Source organism: Catharus ustulatus, chromosome 16 (assembly GCF_009819885.2).
Source record: "Catharus ustulatus isolate bCatUst1 chromosome 16, bCatUst1.pri.v2, whole genome shotgun sequence".
Lineage (NCBI taxonomy): Eukaryota > Metazoa > Chordata > Aves > Passeriformes > Turdidae > Catharus > Catharus ustulatus.
Window position 1 is genome coordinate 9,320,760 of NC_046236.1, and position 17,547 is coordinate 9,338,306.

General features: G+C 44.8%; 1 protein-coding gene and 1 non-coding gene across 2 annotated transcripts in view; both read left to right on the plus strand.

Annotated features, from left to right (window-relative positions):
* The first annotated feature begins 2,682 nt into the window (after positions 1–2,682).
* TRNAL-AAG lies at positions 2,683–2,764 on the plus strand. Its single transcript has one exon. It is a non-coding gene; the product is annotated as a tRNA-Leu (tRNA).
* A 107-nt stretch (positions 2,765–2,871) lies between these two features.
* The window catches only part of POLR3E (RNA polymerase III subunit E), a 28,235-nt gene continuing 13,559 nt past the window's right edge, over positions 2,872–17,547 (plus strand). Inside the window, exons 1-14 of the mRNA XM_033074160.1 lie at positions 2,872–2,962; positions 6,894–6,975; positions 8,079–8,129; positions 8,853–8,930; positions 10,414–10,529; positions 10,828–10,910; positions 11,648–11,755; positions 12,194–12,243; positions 12,541–12,660; positions 13,177–13,262; positions 14,282–14,326; positions 14,407–14,498; positions 15,214–15,334; positions 16,847–16,928. Of these exons, the coding sequence (XP_032930051.1) occupies positions 6,940–6,975; positions 8,079–8,129; positions 8,853–8,930; positions 10,414–10,529; positions 10,828–10,910; positions 11,648–11,755; positions 12,194–12,243; positions 12,541–12,660; positions 13,177–13,262; positions 14,282–14,326; positions 14,407–14,498; positions 15,214–15,334; positions 16,847–16,928 (1,068 nt within the window). The 5' untranslated portion in view covers positions 2,872–2,962; positions 6,894–6,939. The remainder of the gene's footprint in view (positions 2,963–6,893; positions 6,976–8,078; positions 8,130–8,852; positions 8,931–10,413; positions 10,530–10,827; positions 10,911–11,647; positions 11,756–12,193; positions 12,244–12,540; positions 12,661–13,176; positions 13,263–14,281; positions 14,327–14,406; positions 14,499–15,213; positions 15,335–16,846; positions 16,929–17,547) is intronic.

Below are 17,547 nucleotides of genomic sequence, written 5' to 3' on the forward strand. Positions count from 1 at the left end.
AAGGATAAAATTTAAGGACAGGAGGGCTCTTTTGCAGGGTGCTACAGAGGGTTTCCTATGCTTTTAGCTTTTGTTTAGTCCTGAGAATGGGCTGGAAATTTGTGGGCTCTGTGATTTGAGGTGGGATACAGCATCTAATGATACACTGTCATCTTGCTATGATTTATTTCCCTTTCTGTGCCAGAATAATCTGTTTGATACAGACCCTTTCAAACTGTTAAAAAGGGAACTCTTGTTGCTTTTTTTATTGCTTTATTTAGACAGATGGAACTTCTTATACCTGTGTAGTTTAAACAATGAAGTTATCCTCTAGCAAAGGCACTGTTGAATAGCAGAATTTGCTAACAAAAAAAGCATCATCTGTGCCTCTGCACTGAACAATCACTAAGATGAATAATGGTGGAATTTGGCACTGCTCTAGCCTGTGTAGTTTTTAGATATAGCTGCTGTCACAGAGATGGAGTGTTTGGCAAGTCTAACAAAGTAAGAATAGCATTCTTCAGAAACCATGGAGACAGCAAACTCTTACAGCTTATATATAAAGTGTAAATAAGTATATTGCCTGTTTCTGAGTTACTGGTCTGTGGGACTAAATTGAATCTCACTCTCTTCCCCACAGATATGATTTCACTCAGGGTAGAATGAGTGCTGACAGAGCCAGGTGTAGTTACAATGGATCAAATCAGAACTTCTCATCTGAATTTGGACAGGCAGAATTTCATTTTAACCTCTCAGGATGGATGCAGGGCAGTGCTGCCAGGGGTGAGTCAGGGTATTTTCAGGTTTAAGTTCAGGGATATCTCTCAGTTGCTCCTGCTGATGGACCTGACTCCTGCTTGGGGACACTCATGACTTTGTAACTGCTGGGTCTGGCCCTTAGTCTGGGAGTGTTTGATGCAAGGGTTGGGTCCTTGCTATTCTCTGGCTTTCCTTTCCCTCTGGCCAGGAAACAATGCAATGAGGCTGGTAGCTTGTGTTACAGTTTGAGTTCTCCTCTACATTAATTCTTTTTTAATTTGGAAAAGCTCCTGTAACTGATGTTGCACAGGTGAGATGAAAAAACTGGTGACCCTACTCCACCCTGAGGGATAGCCTGTGCTCTTCCCCCTGTCTGTGTCACACATGGCTGGTGTGAATAATCTTGGGTACACAGGCTTCCTTAGGTGCTCAGGAGAAATGTCCCTGGGGCCAGGCACAGAAACATTTCAGGGACAGAGGCTGAAACAGCTGTGACAGGGCAGAAAAGCACTTTTCAGGAGGGTGTTGGTCCCTTGCACTGCCTGGCCAAAAGAACTTGTGGGGCTGAGCAGCCCACACAGTGAGGAGCAGTTTGTAATGAGTGTTCCATGCAACCTTCTGCACACACACACACACACACATACATGCTTGGAGACTGCTAAAACTGACTCTGCCTAAACTTTTCTGCCTGAGCAGGTTACAGGTGATTTGATGTGTGAAACCAATTCAGGTCTCTCCTCCTGGAACCTCTCCTGCTGCTCTGCAGTCAGCTCCCTCTGTTCTCAAAAAACCCTACATCCTGAAAAGGCACTGAACTGAGAGTGTGCAACTGCAGCAGCACTAGAGGAGTTTATTCATGTTTACCATGTGTGTGCTGTTATTCCTCGGTACTTGTAGGCAGTGAATGAAATTTTTAGCAAGACTGCAATGCTGCAGCCTCTCACAGTGAGAGTGCTGGAACACTGGCACAGGTTGGTTGCCCTGGGAGGTGGCAGATGCCTTATCCCTATAAACATTCAAGGTCAGGTTAGACAGGGCTCTGAGCTACCTCATCTGGTTGAAGATGTCCCTGCTCAAAGCAGAGGGTTGGACTGTCCATCCTTTTTTAGACACTTCCAACCCCAACCAAACTATTCCTTGATTCCATGTTCAGCAGCTCCCTGGAAAGAGAGCTGGCACTGCTGTGTGCTGCAGGGACAGGCTGTGGGAGGTGCCAGGGAAAAGGGTTGAATGATGCTGTCAGCAGGGCTCCAGCAGGTTTATTTTCTCTATCCTATTTAAATTAACTGCCACAAGGACAGAATTAAGCTGCATTAAGGCTTTATGGCCTTAGCCTAGAGAAGCTGAAATTTTTCCTAAATGCAATCCTTCAGTTGTAATTAAGTGGTGAAAATAACATTAATTATTTGAGAAAACTCACCAGACTTTCAGGCAAAATGTGGCCAGAGACTCCCACCAGCAGCTGAGGTGTGCTACCACCCGTTTGCACAAGTGTACTGAGTACTGCCGTGCTGGTCCCTGTGCTATGAGCAAAAAAACAGCCTCCCAACCATGAACTACTGACTTTTGACATTGTGAATACAGTGAGCTGTGGGTTTGCAACGGCGAATTAGAATTTTAGAACTTTTTTTAGGCTCTCAGAGGAGGTGGCCGGGCGATGGCACACGCACCGCGCAGGCGGCCGTGCTGCTCCGTGGCATCCACGTGGCAGCGGGCGCGGCGCGGGGAGCTCGGGCACAGCTGCTCCCGCCCGTCCGCCCCTGGCTGCATCGCGCCGCTGCGAGTGCCGCTGCTTGGAAACGGGCTGAAAAGGACCCGCCGCATTTTATTTTTCGGGTAGAAGGGGTGCGTGGGCAGAGGGGTTGCCGGGGACAGCGAAACATGGGAGAAGGAAAAAAGCTGGTCTGGAGTAAAAGTGTCTCCAAAAGAACGCTGTGGCACGGCGGTAGCGTGGCCGAGCGGTCTAAGGCGCTGGATTAAGGCTCCAGTCTCTTCGGGGGCGTGGGTTCGAATCCCACCGCTGCCAGCAGCATTTTTTTCGAGCCGCGGGCCGGAGCTATCGCCCCCTGGCGGCGGCGGCGGCCGGGAGAGCATTGTGGGTAGGAGGAGGCGCCGCGTCCCCACGTGCCGGCCCGGGGGCCACCAACATGGCGGCTGCCTGACCGCTGCCCCACCGACACGGGGAGCGGGGGAGCGGCGCCGCCGCCCGCCCGCCCGCACTCAGGTACGCGGGGCCGCGCTGCTTTTGCGCCTCCCGGAGCCGCCCCGGCGCCGAGGGTTCTGCGGGCGCTGGCGGGGGAGGAGTGCGGCCTGGGCTGGGGTGGGCTCTGCCTGTCCGGGGAGGATGGCGGAGCCGAGACTGCGAGGGCTCGGCATCGCGGGGGCAGCGGGAGCGTGGGGCCCTGACAGGACCCGGCACGGGCCGGGGCGCTTGGAGGGGCGGGCGGGGTCCGGCCGCAGCCGCGGCCCCCTCGGCTCCCGCAGCAGCACCGGGAGGTTCCGGCCGGTTCTCCGGGGGCTGTGAGCGGCGGCTCCGGCCGGTCCTGCCGGGGCCCGCAGCCCTGCGCCTTCAGCCCGGGAAGGACTCAGCGCACCCGCCCCGCTGCCCCTGCGTGGCACCGGCTCTGCAGGGCTGCAGCCCAGCCCCGCCGTGCCGCCGGGGGGATTCGCTTTGTCCCCGCGGTCAGGGCCGGTTGGGCGGCTCGCTGTGGGCTCTCCGCGGGGCCCCCTTTCCCCGCACCCCTGCGCTGCCAGGCTGCGGTGTCAGGAGAGGGCGGGCGCCGGGAGCGCGGCCCGCGGGGAGCACGGGACGGGCACCGCCACCTGCCCGGGCGGGTCACGGAGCGGCGGGAGTGACCCTGCCCTGGCAGCGCACCGGGCACGTCCCGCGCTGCACACGTGGGAGGTGGCAAAGAAAGGTTTGTGCTTGATGCATAATCTGTTAAACCCCAAAGGTTTGCTTCGGTGACATCACCTCCAGAGAGGTCCTGGTGCGGAGGAGCCCTCTTGGGTTCCCTGCCAGAAGATGACTGTGCAAAGCTGCTTGCAGACGAGGAGAAAATTAAGGAAGTAATTGGGTCAAAATTATAGTTATCATAAATGTATGGAAGGTGCTTCAGCTTCTTTTTGCAGCTTCCATTTTACTGTGTGCCGTGGGTCACCCTGAGCAGGAGGGCTGCTCAGAGCCCCTTGTAGAGCAGTGCGGGTGCCAGAGTTAGTTGTGGTAGTGATTCAGGAAGATGGCACTTCTCCCACGGTGCTGTTTCACCATTTATACTTTCAGGCACTGATCCAGCAGGAATTCTTGTCCTTTCCTTGGCAGTGCATGATTATATGAAGAATATTTCAGGTTTCATTGTTGGCACTTTGAGGGCCCATTATTACTGATGAATTTAGGTAAAAACGAAATACTGGAGCATTTCTTGCAGGCCTGTCTAAAAGTCTGTGTGTCAAATGATGTGTGGGTTTGCAGTTTACCTTCTTACAGTTGCATTTAAGTCTTTGGTAGTAAAATAAAATTAAATCTCTAATACTCAAATGCCCTTCTAAGCTTAGAGTGAGATGCAGGATTCAGTTGCTTCGTTACTGATTTTTACAGTTCTTTAACCACAACATTTTTCTTCATTGGTTCTACATCAGTGGTGTTATGGGCAGCTAATGAGCAGTTTCATGGATTGGTTCTTGCATTGGTCACTGCAGGAGAAATGAGAAGATTTATATGTCTTGCCCTCCTGCAAGCTAATAACTCACACTAATAACTCATGTTATGCTTTGATTTGCACCTTAAAGGAAAGTCCTTCTTAAAAGAAAACGTTTCTACCAAAAGAAGTTTGAAGCTGCGGACCATGTTTGCTCTGCCTTAATGTATGATTCCATTCTCTGGTGGTATCATAGATATATGTATATGAGTAATGTGGAAATTAACACCAGTCTATGTATATATATGTATCAGACATAGGGTTGTGTCTGCATGCCTTCATTCTGATTCAGAGGATTTCTTCCAGTTGCATGAGTGTTATAAGTTGTGCTGCTTCCTATTTATAGATGTGCCAGTCTCACTTTCCAGTAAAAGGATCTGTAGTCATGCTTTATCTTTACAGGACTAAGAAAAAAATGTAGTGTCTGTAATACAACATTTCCCCTGAGTAGTGACAGGTGGATTCACAAAGAGATTTTGTGTATAATTGCATAAGCAGTGTTCAGTGAGGGACCTGAGACCAGGTCCTTCAGACTAAGGTCCTTCCCTTAGCCCAGGGAATCTTAATTTATCTTCTCAAAAGTGAAATAACTTTCTCAGAAGAGAGAGAATAAGCCTAGCAGATGCCTGGCATGCAGTCTGTCAGGAAGGGAAGGGTGGTTCCTGGTTCTCTCAGGGGTTTGGACCCAAGTGTCCCACCTTTTGGGTGTTCCCACACGTCCTCACACATCTTGGGCATCCTCTCACCATCAGCTCTGGGCTGAATGCAAAGTGCAGTTTTTCCATGTCTGCAGAGCTGTCAGGTGTTGGGCCATCCAGGGGATGTGAATGGGGAAAGCAAAAATGGAACTGATAAATCTCATTTCTTTAAAACATATTAGTGTGTATTTCTGGGAAGAATTAGGATGCCTGATCACAGAAAACACTGATATCAGTCAGATATCACATACTCAGGGTTTTGCTCACAGCCCAGTCTGTGGTTAAGGCTGTGAAGGTGTTTTGCATTTCTACAGAATTATTTGAGATAGGAATCTGAAATACTAAGTCATAAATTTTCAAATACATATGTATGGTACAAAGACCCTGGGATATGCTGGTGCATAAAGAAATGGAAAATGCCAGCTCAGTACTGGGAGGTGCACGTTTTGGGTAGCAGAGAGTCTGTAAGTGAAAAATGTGGAATTCTATTTCTAGGTGGAATGGCAGAAACACTGTAAGCCTGAATGGATGTTAATAACACTTGTATCCAGAATGTCCAGCCTCTCTGAAAGGTTTCTTAGATAACTGTGTGTACATTAGTGTGATACTTGAGAAGCCTGTATGTCAGCTGAAATATACTGAGCTGCCCAAATTGTGTGATGGCTTGAGTATTGAAAAAAATGCCATTATTCCAGCTGTAACATCGTTGCTGGGTTCCTTCTTTCCTAACTGCTCAGTTCCCAACTGTTCCTGGATGCTACTTGTTTCTCTTCCTCCCTAGGAGGGCCAGCAAAGAAGCAAGCTGTCCTCAAGGAGTAAGGACAATGAGGGAGAGTTCCTGAGCACGTCCTGTTTCTTTGCCTGATCATTTTTGTTGATAAAACTTTCCTTGGTCAGTTTGTGAGAGGTCTCTTTTTTTTTTTTTATGTCTATCTTGACCAATATTGGTTGATTAACAGTGTCTTAACATTGTTGCAGTGGCATCCCAAATAATTTGTAAATCCTTTTGTTTGATTTCAGCAGGGAAAAACTATTGTTGCTTTAGCTGAGAGATCATTTTTTATTCAGCTGTCTAAACCAGGCACGACACTGACTCTAGCCCTGGATTGAACATAATGAACTTTTGTTCCAGAGTATCCAGTCCTCAGTTAATATCAGAGTCTTATTTTCATTGGAGTTGGTGTAGTTATGAAGAAAAATCTGCTGTTCTGCTGGTTTTGGAAGACTCCAGGAAATGCAGAGCCCTGTGTTTAGGAGCTCTCATTTAGCAGTTCAGTCTGAAAAGTGGCAGGTCAGGAGACAAGGCTGCAGCTTGTCAGGAAGATGAAACAAAAGTCAGGGTATTCCCAGACTGGAATATCCGAAATAGTGACCCTGCAGGGCTAGTTGTGGCTGGAAAACACCTTCTACCTGTGTGTTACTGTTACACAATGTAAAAATGATACACTTTATGCAAGTGTAAAAGGCTGTCTTCCCCTCCCTATGATGCTGGTTCAGGGCTTTTTGAATAACTGCAGCTTCCAAAGAAGTTACAGCAGTTTACCTATTTTTGAGACATTTGCTCATATCTATAATTTTGTGGCCTTCAGTCAATATTGAGTATCAGGGACCTGTTCATGCAAGCACTTACATTCCTTCAAAATACAGACTAAACAGATTATCACTGAAAGGAGCCAGGTTAACTTGAACAATACTCTAGGCTGCATGTGGTATGTGACACAGATGAAATTATTCATATGACATTCCTGTTTCCTCTCAGGTTGTGCCAAGGAATAAGCCAAGAAAAAGCTTTGTTTTATCCTAGCATGGCAAATGAAGAAGATGATCCAATTATACAAGAGGTAAAGTGCATTGTGGCAACAGTGATTGTACATGAGAATTTTTTATTATTTTTATTAGTACAATTCCCAGTGTTCTTACATTGCTGAAACAATGTGTCATCAACATCAGTGGTTGTCTTATAACCAATGGCTGGCACTGTACAAAGATTTATGTTGTGTGGGCCATGTGTATGGCTCCATGGTATCTTCTACTACTCAGAGTAGTCTTGTCCATTTTGGTAGATGCAGCTCAGGTTTTTCACCCTTTGTAATCTGGCAGAAGTGAAGGTGGGGAATTTGCTTCTATCATTGTGTGCTTCCAGTGAACTTCATTTCATGTCTCTGGGAGCTGAAAAAATTTTAATGACTTTGATAAGCTAATATGTGTTAAGCATGAATCTACAGTGTTCATGCCTTCTGCTAAAGTAAAGAGTTGTGTTCTGAGTCTGGATTTCTTTAAGGGACTACTGTGTCCCAAGAAATATCCGCAGTGTCTTGTCACTTGATATCTGAGTTTACACACCAGAAGCACAAGGAAGGGCAAATCCACAGAAAGTGAAAAGCCATGAGAAAAGGAGTGGCAATTGTCAGGAGAGTATCTGAAATGGCAGCTTCCATATGTCTTATTCATGAAACATCTGTGCATTTTCAGTTCTGTTGGCCAAGTGCAAGTATTGAATCAGCTTGAGGATGTGGGTGTCTCTTATCTAATTTAGAAAGATTTTATGCCAAAATACCAATAACTAACCTACCTTTCAGTCGTGCTGCCAAACTGAGAACTTCCTCCTCTTTCTATAATTATGATAACAGATTTGCTTCAGATCCTTGGAGGGAAAAAAATTCCTCTTTCACATTTGTTTGCCAAGTTTCCTTAGAGAGGAAAAACAGCTAGAGCCACTGTCTACTGCCTCTTTGTAGTGGGATTTTAGGTTTGGTTTTTAAAAAGGCCAACTGCAGAATTTCATGTCAAAGTCAGCAGAGAGAAAACTTTTGACGGCAGAGTCAAGAATCTGTTGTATATTAGAGTTCATAATGAAAAGCTAATGTTGTCAGTATTTGAGCTCTAAGGGTTATACTTCTATTACAGTTGGCATCTAATGAAAGTTATTTGTTTGGCTTTTTAGATTGATGTGTTCCTGGCCAGAAGTCTGCTGGAGAAGCTCTATCTGTTTCAGGTATTTCAGTTAACTTTTATGCAGTGATAGTTTGTTTAAAATAAATGCAAAGAGGATAACTTAATGCTTCAGGCTGCCAAGGTCTTGGATGTAGAGAACCTGTTTGGGCCTCAGTTTGGAGGCAGGAGTGAGGCAGGTTGGTGATGAGGCACCTATGGGTGTGCTGGAGACCTGGCAGCTTTAGCAGGGTGCTGCCGTGGCTGGGAGATTTCATTGGGATACCACACTGTCCTCTCAGCATTCCCAGAGGGCTCAGAAGAGAGACCCATGTGGCTAAACCTGGGTCTGCTCTCCTGATCAGCAACATGTGGCCTTGTGGCAACATGTGTACTTTCTAAGCTAACTTTCACTTGTATAAACCCACAGATATTTTACTTCTAGTAACTCTACAGAGAGTTAATGCTGAGGGATAAGGTTTTCTTTTTCTACTGGACTAATATGTGAGACTATTTTCCTGTGTTGCAGGTTATTGTGGTGTGTGAGGGGCAGGAAGAGGGTTGTGAAGTTACAAAAGCAGAGGGCTGGGAGGAAAACAACAAACTTTCTAGGTCATGCTCCCAAATCCCCTGATGACTCACAAATCAGTCAGTTAATGTCTTTTCTTGGTGTCTTGTGTCTGAGATCTGTCAAGTGGATCTGCATGTGAGGGGAAATTGAGTTACTTTCTGTGAAATTCTTTGATCTTTAAAAGAAGAGGGGTGTATGAAATAATCTGTTTTCCAGTATCCCATTCGCCCAGCTTCCATGACCTACGATGATGTTACACATTTATCAGCGAAGATAAAACCAAAGCAGCAAAAGGTTGGTCATCATTTGAGTCCAGTCTGTAAAAGTTTGTTTATGATGTGCAGAATGTACTTTAGAAAAGCACATTGTGCTGTTGAGCTGTTCTAACCATGCAGCTACTTGCAGGACCAGATCTCTGTCCTTGAAGGTATGAAGTCTTTTATTGTGTCTGTAAGGTAGAGTTTAGAATGAAAGTAGTTTATAAATGATGGTGGGAAAGCCACTATTTCAGTAGAAAACAGAATCACTCAGGTAAGTGTAGTTACTAATGCTGATTCAATCTGTGGATGCTTGTGTGAAAAGAGCTTGAATGAAAGGGTCTTTACAGTATTCAGAAAATGGTTGAAGAAGGATTGAGCTTTGGAGCCATCTCTGTCTTTCAGTGTCAGTGCAAGTCTTGATTTCTCTCTTGCCTGGCAGTGAATCATCAGGAGTCCTTTTGAAATCACTACAGGTAAAGTGTAGCCAAAGCCAGACTCATTACACTTGCTTGCAAATGTATCCCAGAACTCTGGCTATTATTTTATGATGTCTTATTTAAAAACTGCAGCAGTAGATGTCTGTGTTACTAGAATTTGGTTCTGGGAATTGTTAAAGGAAGTGCTTCAGTGAACTTTGGACTTAGAATGCATGTTGTGTTCATGAAGTCTTTTATTAAATTCAGCAAACATTTGCAGTGTAAGCCCTGTGCAAGCCTTTGTAAATATGCTGTCTCATCCAGGAACTTGAAACTAGTTCAGTTTATGAATAGTATAAAGAAAGAAAAAATAAGATGGTGATACGCAGATTTATAAGGACTTTGACACACCCTGAAGAAGAGTATGTGCTGTATTGTCATAGTATGTAAATAGAAATACTACCCAGAAGAATGTTTATTTTTGTTGTCTGAAATTTAAAGTTGAAGTGGGGGGGAATAGTTCTTATAACTAAAGATTTGGAGTTTGTTACAGTGCTCTGTCAAGTGAAAGTCAGGAGTGACTGAAGTCAGTGCTAAGTGCTGCAGTTTCAAATTAGCAGAATGGAGGCTTTGCCTCTGAAGAGGACTAAGTTACTTTGTGTTCTTGGTAGCCAAACTAGAAGGAAATCCACCTTAGGAGAGATTCTGAATGGTTCCTCGATGATGAAGAGGCTTGAAGGAGGTTGCTTGTGCACTTAATTTGTCCTGATAAGTAAATTAGACTGGTAGTGTCATGGAAGGATTCCAACAAAGTGAATGTGTATTTCTGTGCTGCCTAAAGAACTCTGCTTTTTCTGATCCCATTCATGTCTATAGGAGTTTATGTATCTCCAGCTTGTTTAAATTACTTCACCAAACCCATTTATGTGCTGTTCAACTCTGTGGATTTGCCCTGTGGATTTGAATGATGCTGCTTATGATCTTAAATTTGCTGTAAACCTGTGGAAATGTTTGAAAGTGTGGAGATGGGTTTTAATTTATGTGCTTGGGGCTGTGCCATGTATTTAATGTAATTAACTGTCTTTCTCTGATATTCTTTAGGTTGAACTTGAGATGGCCATTGACACTTTGAACCCTAACTATTGCCGCAGCAAGGGAGAGCAGATCGCTCTCAACGTGGATGGCACATGTGCAGATGAAACAAGCACCTATTCCTCGTAGGTGTTCTCTGCTTTCCTTTCCTTTTTGGGGTGAGCACAGATACCTGTGTGTCCACCAGTGGCTGTACAGTTACTCACAGAGGCTGCTTTGGACACTGTTCTATAGCAAGTATTCTTGAGAGTAACCTACAGTGTTTGGGGTGCATCATGAATTCAGATTTGCAGACAGAGGTGATGGATATTTTCTGATGCAGTTGTTGAGAGTCCATTTTGAGAATTGATGCTTTCAGACTTCTGGCCCCTGCATGCCATATTGCCTGTGGAATGCCATCTCACTACCCTCCTCTGTCTGCAGGAAGCTGATGGACAAGCAAACTTTCTGCTCTTCCCAAGCTGCCAGTAATGTTTCCCGCTATGCAGCTGCTATTTATAAAAAAGGTAAGTTTCTTTTACTTAACCCTCACATCAGTGAAACATACTCATTTCAGTGTTAAGATAAGACCTGTTTGATCTTTTATTTTGGTGTAGGTTTTAACTGACTGATGGGTGTTTTAAGAAAGGACAATTTTCCCTTATCAATGTCCCAAGAGTCCTTGAGCACGTCTAGCAAAATTGTAAATATTATGTAAGAATACCCAGGGTTTGTAGATGCCTCCAGAATCTTAACAGTTCATGGTGGCCTGAAATAATACACTTGTAGCATGCTACACTTGTAGCATGAAATAATCATTATTTGTATTGCTTTCTTAATCTAATTTTGTCTGTCTCATTTTCCCATTCAGCACTTTTTGTCCCTCTCTTCACTGCCCAGGCCATCACAGAGTTTTAGTCTGGTGGTCATTTGAGGTGACAATATGTAGATTCTTTTTAGTGATGACTATTTCCCTAGGGGTCTTCTGGGCTATGGGTCAGGCCTGTGCCAGAATGTGGCTCTCTACAAGATCTGGTTTCAACACAAAAGGCAAAATAACAGAAACAGGTCTTCGTCTTTCATATTCCCTTGAAATCCTGAGCACTGGATGAATTTTTCACTTCAATCCCTTCTTACATTTTGCTGTATTAAATATTTATACTCAATTGAAGCTGTGGCTTTACAGAGACAGGGAGATAATGAAAAGTTGTGCTTTTGTGCAGTGAAAAAATCAATTTTAACCAACATTAATTCTCTTTTTCAGGTGAACTTCACTTGACTCCACTACATGGAATTCTTCAGCTGAGGCCAAGCTTTACCTACTTGGACAAGGCTGATGCTAAACACCGAGAAAGAGAAGCTGCTAATGAAGGTAAATTCTCCTCAGTTGTGTTTTCTTGGGGGAGGTGAGATACAGGTTCTCTCTATAATGTGACTGCTAAGAGTCATTCTGTTTGAAGGTGTTTAACAACACAGTCATCATTAGGCCATTTCTCAGAGTGTTTACTGATTTTGGTTTTTTTTTCACATAAATGCTTTTATGGGCACAATGCAGGATATTGGCAGAGGGATGGGAGGTGCTGGGTAGTGACAAAGGGTAGTGGTGGGGACTGTGACTGCCACTGGAAAGGTCATGGCAACAAGGGTGTCCTGTCATAGGAGCAGTGTGGTGCTGTCATACATGGCATGGTTTGGCAGGATTGAACCCATGCATGTGGAGTGCTCTGTGTGCTTTCTTCCTGCATGGGCCCCCAGACCAGCTTTGGTTCTTTCACTGCAGTGGTGTGTTCATTTCTGTGTTTTCTGGCAGGTGGTGATTCATCCCAGGATGAAGCTGAAGATGATGTTAAGCAAATTACTGTATGTCCACATGTTCCTTTTTATGCTGGTTCAGGCAACAGTTCACAAGAAAGCTTGATAGTTGAGACTGAAATGAAAGGACAGCAAACCTCAGCTAGTCCTGCTGACCCTGGGCTTGGGTGGGGGAGGCCGGGTGGACTGGCCCTTGTTGCACAGGCATAAAGATGGCCCTGAGAGCAAGGGGTGGTTCATTGGAGCTAGGGCCCCTAGCTTGTTACTGATACACCAAATCAATAATGCAGAGGGGTTTTTTCCAAGGGTTTTAGGGCTGTATTGAATAATGCCCAAATCCTCTAGGTCCGATTCTCCCGCCCTGAAACTGAACAAGCTCGACAGCGACGTGTTCAGTCCTATGAGTTCCTGCAGAAGAGACAAGCAGAAGAGCACTGGGTTCACCTACATTATTATGGCTTGAAGGTAGGTGTGTGCTGGCTCCTGAGGCTGCCTGGGCCTGAAGGCTCAGCCAAATCCAGAACTGTTTTAAATCTGGGCCCATGGGAATCAGGGAATCATCACAAGATAATGAAGAAGAGGAGTCTGTAGGCTGGAACAGACCCTGCAGGGCTCTGTATCTCTGCTGGATAATGCTTTGGGGTCTCCACGCTTCAAAACTGAGAGCTGGACAAATATAAAAGTGTAAGAATCACTTGGGTCTTGGATTATGAACTGGACTTTGTGAAAGACTTGGGAAACCCATTCAGTCAGATGTGAGAAATCATGGTTGGATGACTTGTGCGTGTCTGTCAGATTTCAAAGGCATAGCAAGGGAACTATTCCCACATAACATGAAAGCAGAACATCAGTTAGTGAGGTGGAAAACTTGAGTGGTGTAATGATGACAGGGTGGTCATAGTTTGGAATGAGAAATCCAGCTCTCTGGTGTCTGTATATTTTCAGTATGTGATAATGACTTTTGATTTTCTCTATCTCCAGGATAGCCGTTCTGAGCACGAGCGCCAGTATTTATTTAGTCAAGGTCATGGCCTTGCTGAAAACACAGAATTAATTAAATCTCCCAGGTAATGGTTTGGTGGTTTCCTACAGAAATGGCATTAATTAGTTGGGATTGTTTTCAGAGTAATATTAAAATATTAAAATATTCTTTTAAAAACTGCTCTTTGAAAATCCTATTCATGATAAAAGTAGATTTGTTTAAAAAAAATGCAGAAACAAACTAGCTCTCATCTTGTTGAGGTTGCTTTCTTTGTTTCCCTATATCCTTGAGATTAAAGCCTCTTGTTTTTACTCAGGGTTGTAGTTTCCTGTCCATTATCACAACCCTACATTATTTGGATGTGAATAAAGGAAAGCCAAAACATGAGCTTCTTCTGGTTAATATGAATTAATACTCTGAAGCAAATAACTTCTTTTGTTAGCAAATATTATAAAAGTTCCCTTTATGATTTGTGGGGACAACTGAAACTACTTGAAAGATGTTTGTGTCTGTTTCTTGGTGACTGCAGCTCTACAGAGCTTTCCATAATGCAGTCAGTGCTTCCCTGTCATCTGAGACAGCCATGGCCCAAGTAACAGTGAAGTGGCACAGTCTGGCTCTGGTTGATGGTGTGGGCGTGTTTTTCTTAACATGTAACGTCAGTAAATCAGGGGTAGGTGTTCTGAAGTCTTTTGGATCCGATTCTTTCTCACAGGCACTGGTAATTGCATGGGTGGGACAGAGCTGACAGGTGCTGGCCTGATTCTCTTGGTCTGTGGGGTTTTGCATGATACCAGTGATGGCTGTCGGAGCACCTGTGTTCAATACATTTCCTTGTGCAGATCCTCTCTTTGGACACCTCTGCTGTACAAAAGAGCTGGGATTCTGACCCACATTTACTTCATACTCTGTCTCTGGGCAGATGAATGTCAGTAGCTTTTACTAGTTCTGAGGAGATGGGAGTGGAAGGGGGAGCTCTTTTCGGGCTGATGTTTGTTTTGTAGATCCACACAAGCGGGTTTATTCGAAGTGAGAAATTACTGTACTTAAACCTGGCAAGTCCCAAGACAAGCATTTGAAATAATGTGTTTCCTTTTCTTCTAGTGAATATTTAATGATGCTGATGCCTCCAAGCGTAGAGGAAGAGAAGTAAGTGTTTGTACATAATGTTCAAATTCCACTTTGGCTGGATTCTCTTTCTTATGGACTGCAAATCTGTTTATCTGCAGTGAGAAACCAATGGCTCCAAGCAATGTGCTGTCTATGGCCCAGCTGAGAACTTTACCCCTTGCTGATCAGATCAAGATCCTGATGAAGAACGGTTTGTAGCTTTTGTAATAGATCACTTTGTGACTTCTAGTTGCCTCAGATAAGGTGCCTTCCCCAGTATTACCAGTTCTGTCACCCCACCAGACAGACTGACTGGCTGATTTTTTCAAGAATTTAAATCCCAAGTCTTTCCCTAAAAAAGAGCAGTGGCAGCTGATCTGACTATTGATACACTTGCCATCAATTTACACATATTAGAAAAATTTCTAATTTGAAAATTTCTGTATACACTTATTTCAGCACGTATCTCATGGAATGTGGGGTCTGAGCATGTACAGCCTGCACTTTGGCATTTTCTGGGAAGTTTTTAATGATACCCACTTCATGAGTGTCACATCCAGGATTGCTTTCTGATGAGAGCAAATCCTGAGGATTTTGCCTCAGGAGTGTCCTGCCTTGTCAGGTATCTCTGCTTTACAGATATTACCAAAGGCACAGGTTATTTTTATTTCTATTTTTATTTTTATTTCTATTTTTATTTTTATTTCTATTTTTAAATACATTAATTTGTGTCCAGTTCAGCCAGCCAACTCTTTTGCAGCAGTAACAGATACTATCAGAACAGATGATGCCTGCAGCACAAGCAGGGTAAAACTGAGTAAAACTAAAGCTTTATTTCTTTCCCCAAGATCAATCTTTGTCCGTGCACACCCCGCATCCCCGTTGCTGGGTGGTGAGCGGTGTCTGACGCTGTGTTTGCCTTGCAGTGAAGGTGATGCCGTTCGCCAACCTGCTGAGTCTGCTGGGCTCGGGCACCGACCCCACGGCCGTGCTGCGCTGCGTGCAGCAGGTGGCGCTGCTGGTCCAGGGAAACTGGGTGGTGAAGAGGTACGGCCGGCCTTTGTTCGGGAACGCTCGGGGCCGCTCGGGGCCGCTCGGGGCCGCTCGGCCCAAAACCCGGCGCTCCCAGCTCGCAGTTCTGCAAACCTTTGGTTTCATGTGCCTGCGTCTCAGTGCAGTTATTCCACATCCAAAGGGATGCTGTGAAAGGATAATGCCTTAGTACCGGTCCCATATGGGATTATGGCTGAGCAGTGATGTAATCTGTGTTTGCATCTGAATTATGACAGGTTTTTGATGTCTGCACTCACGTTCTTTTGTGAGAGAGCTGTTCTGAATTCTTCCAGAGATTAGTGTCAAATAGAAAAACAGAAGATTAAACCAATGTCAGCTGTAGTATTTCTTAACAAAATTCAGTTCTATAAGGATCTCTGTACGGTCCTGTTGCTGTTCATCAGTGGATGCTGCTCTTGTTAGCTGAAAACAACCCTCTAGAAGGCATTACTCAATAACTCAAACATGGGGGGTACAAAGCATCCCACATGAATTGCAGTCTGTATCATCTTCCCATTTGTTAGGATAGAGCATCCTATTGGGAATTGAAGTCTAAAATGCAGTATGATTTTTTTCTTTTTTACCTGGGTGGAGCCCTGCAGAGATTTACAATCTCTGGAATAGCTGTGTTAAGATGAATGGCATCAGCTGCCAGTCCAAGTGTGCAGGATGTTTCAGCTATTGTGGTACATGCCTGTATTTGCAATATGACCACCTTTTACAGCAGCCCTGCTGTCCCTCCAGCTGTTACAGGAGGAAGCTGGGAGCAGGTTAAAGGACAGTATGTTAGCATTCAGATTGTTCTTGGGTTATAACTGGTTCTTTGCTACTGGTCTGAGGAGGATGTTTGGATCTGTAGTGGATGGTGTGTTTGGGCACAGGGCAGCACACATCAGAGCTTTGAACAGAGTGGGGAGCCATTTCTTTGGCCTGGGTAGGATCAAGATCATGAGCCTGAGTTGCTGTGGGGCTTGGGAGAGCCTGGTAACACATCATCAGCTGGCCCTATGAGCAGACAAGGACACAGAGTAATGTTGGTCTTGGGGCAGTTGGTCTGAGTATGGCATTTTGTAACGTTGTTCTGTTACGCCCTTGATTGCTGGGAAGGAAATAAAAAACTCTCTTGCCCATACATCAGCATTTTGGCTAAATGCTGCCTTCAAGGCTGCAAACCAGGTTAGCCTAAGCACTTCTTAGGATCATTCTGGTCTTGTGTACATGGATCCAAGGGAGGGTAGACTTTGCAAGAACAAAGCAGAGCTTGTAGCTGTGTTGCACACGCCTGCTTGCCACAAGTCTGTGCTTTGCTGGTCTAAGCCTTTCTGCACTAGTGTAATTGCAGTGGTGTAATTACACCAATATTAATGCCTTTAATGAAAACCACGCTTTGGATAAAGGTATAATTTAACTACAGAACAGGGAGAGCATGGTTGTTATGTTAATCTTCACTAATGCTGTTTTTCTGAAGTACCTAGTAACTAATTTCTCTTCCTTTTTAATTAACAGTGATGTTCTCTACCCGAAAGATACTTCTAGTCCCCATAGTGGAGTTCCTGCAGAAGTGCTCTGTAGAGGGAGAGATTTTGTTGTAAGTATAAAAGGTTTTTTTGCTTTTAAAGGAAAATACAGGTGAAGCTTGCCTGGGAGACCACAGCATTGCAAAACTCTTCTGCTGTACTGCAGTGAGGAGTTTCCTCCAAGGAAGTTGTTTGTGCTTTAATCTTGAAGGTGCTGTTACAAGTCTGCCGTGGGAGTGTTGGTGTAGGCTCACATTGTGTCCGGCTGGCAGGTTCAGATCATCTGTCATTAGCAGCATTCATCCCTTTCTAACACATGCTGTTGAGCACTATCACATTGCCCTCACAATGTGGGGCTTGCAGAACAGCCAGGACTAGATAATGAAGTGCTTGTTTCTCCAGCTCTATTTCCATGGGCTCAGGACTGAGGGCTCAGGAGGGCAGTGTGGGTAAGCCTTGTGCTCCCTGAGCATGCACTGTTGATCTTTAAAAGGACTTTATTCCCTAGGGCTGCTAATCAGTGGAAGGACTTTGTTCCCAGGCACCTTTTGTGAGCAGTAGCTGCACATGGAAGTTGAAATGAATACGGGTCTTGTAAACACACACGTAACCACAGCAAAAAGGAGCAACCTCTGCATTGTGTTTGTTTTCACTGACCATGGAAAGAATTAAGTTCCTAAGTGGTTCCTA